Here is a 5,000-nt window from a genome sequence, read left to right on the forward strand (position 1 = left end):
TCTTGTGTTTGGAGATGACGGTCTGACCCAGGACGATGTCCTTCTGAAACGCTGCACGCTGCTGAGAGAGAGAGAGATGGAAGGAAAGAGAGATATCACCGTCTGGCTGAGGATTAAAAGACCAGAGTGTGTCACTAGCAGAATGTTATATTTGTAACCAAGGCTCAAAGCTCCATGGTAACCAAGGCTCAAAGCTCCATGGTAACCAAGCCTCAAAGCTCCATGGTAACCAAGCCTCAAAGCTCCATGGTAACCAAGCCTCAAAGCTCCATGGTAACCAAGCCTCAAAGCTCCATGGTAACCAAGCCTCAAAGCTCCATGGTAACCAAGGCTCAAAGCTCCATGGTAACCAAGCCTCAAAGCTCCATGGTAACCAAGCCTCAAAGCTCCATGGTAACCAAGCCTCAAAGCTCCATGGTAACCAAGCCTCAAAGCTCCATGGTAACCAAGCCTCAAAGATTTCCATGGTAACCAAGCCTCAAAGCTCCATGGTAACCAAGCCTCAAAGCTCCATGGTAACCAAGCCTCAAAGCTCCATGGTAACCAAGGCTCAAAGCTCCATGGTAACCAAGCCTCAAAGCTCCATGGTAACCAAGGCTCAAAGCTCCATGGTAACCAAGCCTCAGATTTCTATGGTAACCAAGCCTCAAAGCTGGCATTGGGAAAAGACAAGTAAAGTGAGTTTGTTAAGAACATGGAACTGTTCAGCGGGGTTGAGATGGACCGTGATGTAGGTGTGCTTGGTGTGTGTGTGTGTGTGTGTGTGTCTACTTGTGTGTGTGTGTGTGTGTGTGTGTGTGTGTCTACTTGGTGTGTGTGTGTGTCTGTCTAATGGAACTGTTCAGCGGGGCTGAGATGGACCGTGGTGTAGGTGTGTGTCTACTTGTGTGTGTGTGTGTGTGTGTGTGTGTGTGTGTGTGTGTCTACTTGGTGTGTGTGTGTGTCTATGTCTAATGGAACTGTTCAGCGGGGCTGAGATGGACCGTGGTGTGTGTGTGTGTGTCTATGTCTATGCTTCCGTGTTTTTGCGTGTCTACTTGGTGTGTGTGTGTGTGTGTGTCTACTTGTGTGTGTGTGTGTGTGTGTCTACTATGCTTCCGTGTTTTTGCGTGTGTGTGTGTGTGTGTGTGTCTACTTGGTTGGTGTGTGTGTGTGTGTGTGTGTGTCTACTTGGTGTGTGTGTGTGTGTGTGTGTGTGTGTGTGTGTGTGTGTGTGTGTGTGTGTGTGTCTACTGGTGTGTTGTGTGTGTGTGTGTGTGTGTCTACTTGGTGTGTGTGTGTGTGTGTCTACTTGTGTGTGTGTGTGTTACCTACTGTGGTGGGAGGGACCGAAGCCGAGCCGCTCTGAGTACTCACAGCAGACGAGCTCCGTGATTGGTGCCTGTGGCAGGTGATTGACACCACGTAAGGCCACTCGTCCGGCTCCATGGTGACCCCGGCGGCGTGGGCACAGGTAACGTGGAAGGAGGTGGGGCATCGACCACACGAACACTGGATACATGCCCCTCCCCCGCCCTGGCCACGCCTCACACACCGCTTACGGCAGTAGATACACTTCTACACACACAGAGAGACAGAGAGAGAATCAACTCCACTGACTATATCAACTCTTCTACAGAGAATCAACTCAACTGACTGAAATCAACTCTTCTACAGAGAATCAACTCTTCTACAGAGAATCAACTTTACTGACTGAAATCAACTCTTCTACAGAGAATCAACTCAACTGACTGAAATCAACTCTACTGACTGAAATCAACTCAACTGACGGAAATCAACTCTACTGACTGAAATCAACTCTACTGACTGAAATCAACTCAACTGACGGAAATCAACTCTTTCAGAGAATCAACAGAGAATCAACTCTTCGACAGAGAATCAACTCCACTGACTGAAATCAACTCTTCTACAGAGAATCAACTCAACTGACTGAAATCAACTCTTCTACAGAGAATCAACTCAACTGACTGAAATCAACTCTACTGACTGAAATCAACTCAACTGACGGAAATCAGCTCTTCTACAGAGAATCAACTCTTCTACAGAGAATCAACTCTACTGACTGAAATCAACTCTACTGACTGAAATCAACTCAACTGACTGAAATTAACTCTTCCACAGAGAATCAACTCCACTGACTGAAATCAACTCTTCTACAGAGAATCAACTCAACTGACTGAAATCAACTCTTCTACAGAGAATCAACTCCACTGACTGAAATCAACTCTTCTACAGAGAATCAACTCTACTGACTGAAATCAACTCAACTGACTGAAATCAACTCTTCTAGAGAAGACTATAGAAGACTAAATATCATCAACTGATTTAACCCTATAGTTAGTTAACATAGTAAACTAAATATCCTCATCAGATTAAACCCTATAGTTAGATAACAGATTTAATTAACCCCATCATTAGTTTCCGGTAAGCATGGCAGTACTACAGATTAAACCCCATCATTAGTTTCCGGTAAGCATGGCAGTACTACAGATTTAACCCCATCATTAGTTTCCGGTAAGCATGGCAGTACTACAGATTAAACCCCATCATTAGTTTCCGGTAAGCATGGCAGTACTACAGATTTAACCCCACCATTAGTTTCCGGTAAGCATGGCAGTACTACAGATTTAACCCCACCATTAGTTTTCGGTAAGCATGGCAGTACTACAGATTTAACCCCACCATTAGTTTCCGGTAAGCATGGCAGTACTACAGATTTAACCCCATCAGTGATTATTGCATCACATCACTACTGATGAAAATACTGCAGGTAGCCTGGTGGTTAGAGGAGGCAGGTAGTCTGGTGGTTAGAGGAGGCAGGTAGCCTAGTGGTTAGAGGAGGCAGGTAGCCTGGTGGTTAGAGGAGGCAGGTAGCCTGGTGGTAGAGGAGGCAGGTAGCCTGGTGGAGGAGGCAGGTAGCCTGGTGGTTAGAGGAGGCAGGTAGCCTGGTGGTTAGAGGAGGCAGGTAGCCTAGTGGTTAGAGGAGGCAGGTAGCCTAGTGGTTAGAGGAGGCAGGTAGCCTGGTGGTTAGAGGAGGCAGGTAGCCTGGTGGTTAGAGGAGGCAGGTAGCCTGGTGGTTAGAGGAGGCAGGTAGCCTGGTGGTTAGAGGAGGCAGGTAGCCTGGTGGTTAGAGGAGGCAGGTAGCCTGGTGGTTAGAGGAGGCAGGTAGCCTGGTGGTTAGAGGAGGCAGGCCTGGTGGCCTAGTGGTTAGAGGAGGCAGGTAGCCTGGTGGTTAGAGGAGGCAGGTAGCCTGGTGGTTAGAGGAGGCAGGTAGCCTAGTGGTTAGAGGAGGCAGGTAGCCTAGTGGTTAGAGGAGGCAGGTAGCCTGGTGGTTAGAGGAGGCAGGTAGCCTGGTGGTTAGAGGAGGCAGGTAGCCTGGTGGTTAGAGGAGGCAGGTAGCCTGGTGGTTAGAGGTAGCAGGTAGCCTGGTGGTTAGAGGAGGCAGGTAGCCTGGTGGTTAGAGGAGGCAGGTAGCCTAGTGGTTAGAGGAGGCAGGTAGCCTAGTGGTTAGGTAGAGGAGGCAGGTAGCCTGGTGGTTAGAGGAGGGAGGTAGCCTAGTGGTTAGAGGAGGCAGGTAGCCTAGTGGTTAGAGGAGACAGGTAGCCTAGTGGTTAGAGCGTTGGGCCAGTAACAGGTTGCAGGATCAAATCCCTGAGCTGACAAGGTAAAAAATCTGTCATTCTGCCCCTGAACAAGGCAGTTAACCCACTGCTCTCCGATGAGGTGGATGTCAATTAAGGCAGCCCCCCCCAATCACCTCTCCGATTCAGAGGGGTTGGGTTAAATGGGGAAGACACGTTTCAGTTGGACAACTGACTAGGTACCCCCCCCCTTCCCTTACATCTGCAGTGTTTCCCCTACTTTCATTTAGCAACAACGAACCGCCCCTCCAAAAAACTAAATTCTGGATGGTAAAGCGTTTTCAGTGTAAATTTAACACGGCTTAATCCCTGATCTAAAGTACGACCAAAATATACTGGACCAAAAGATCCTGGAGCCATAAGATCCTGGAGCCATAAGATCCTGGAGCCATAAGATCCTGGAGCCATAAGATCCTGGAGCCATAAGATCCTGGAGCCATAAGATCCTGGAGCCATAAGATCCTGGAGCCATAAGATCCTGGAGCCATAAGATCCTGGAGCCATAAGATACTGGAGCCATAAGATACTAGAGCCATAAGATCCTAGAGCCATAAGATAATGGAGCCATAAGATAATGGAGCCATAAGATCCTGGAGCCATAAGATCCTGGAGCCATAAGATCCTGGAGCCATAAGATAATGGAGCCATAAGATAATGGAGCCATAAGATAATGGAGCCATAAAATCCTGGAGCCATAAGATCCTGGAGCCATAAGATCCTGGAGCCATAAGATCCTGGAGCCATAAGATCCTGGAGCCATAAGATAATGGAGCCATTAGATCCTGGAGCCATAAGATCCTGGAGCCATAAGATCCTGGAGCCATAAGATCCTGGAGCCATAAGATCCTGGAGCCATAAGATCCTGGAGCCATAAGATCCTGGAGCCATAAGATCCTGGAGCCATAAGATCCTGGAGCCATAAGATCCTGGAGCCATTAGATCCTGGAGCCATAAGATCCTGGAGCCATAAGATCCTGGAGCCATAAGATCCTGGAACCATAAGATCCTGGAACCATAAGATCCTCTTTTAGAACGAACAACCTCCATAATAAATGGAGCCAAAAACTAGACCATAAGTCGGAAGAATCTAACATTCCCCCAAAATGTCACTGGGGCACCACCCTTCATGTAGTGACGTTTGAGTAACTCATAACATAAATTATGGCAAAAGGAGTCAAATTTGCAGGAAAATGGCAACAACAAGACACCGTCTGCCAAGAGGAAGGCCTCGAATGTTCGGCTGGAGAAGAATCGCCACTACCACCCAGGAGGAAGTAGAGATTATTGGGCCGTGTGTAACCCACTTTCTCCTGGAGCCCTCTCCTCGCCACTACCACCGAGGAGGAAGTAGAGATTATT

General features: G+C 48.0%; 1 protein-coding gene across 1 annotated transcript in view; it reads right to left on the reverse strand.

Moving 5' to 3' along the window:
* Nucleotides 1-5,000, reverse strand: part of LOC112241534 (lysine-specific demethylase 4C-like) — a 50,462-nt gene that overhangs the window by 14,234 nt on the left and 31,228 nt on the right. The window contains 2 exon segments of the mRNA XM_042316076.1: nucleotides 1-61; nucleotides 1,357-1,557. The exon segment at nucleotides 1-61 is cut by the window's left edge and continues 110 nt beyond it. Of these exon segments, the coding sequence (XP_042172010.1) occupies nucleotides 1-61; nucleotides 1,357-1,557 (262 nt within the window).

Source organism: Oncorhynchus tshawytscha, unplaced genomic scaffold (assembly GCF_018296145.1).
Source record: "Oncorhynchus tshawytscha isolate Ot180627B unplaced genomic scaffold, Otsh_v2.0 Un_contig_852_pilon_pilon, whole genome shotgun sequence".
In the NCBI taxonomy this organism is placed as follows: domain Eukaryota; kingdom Metazoa; phylum Chordata; class Actinopteri; order Salmoniformes; family Salmonidae; genus Oncorhynchus; species Oncorhynchus tshawytscha.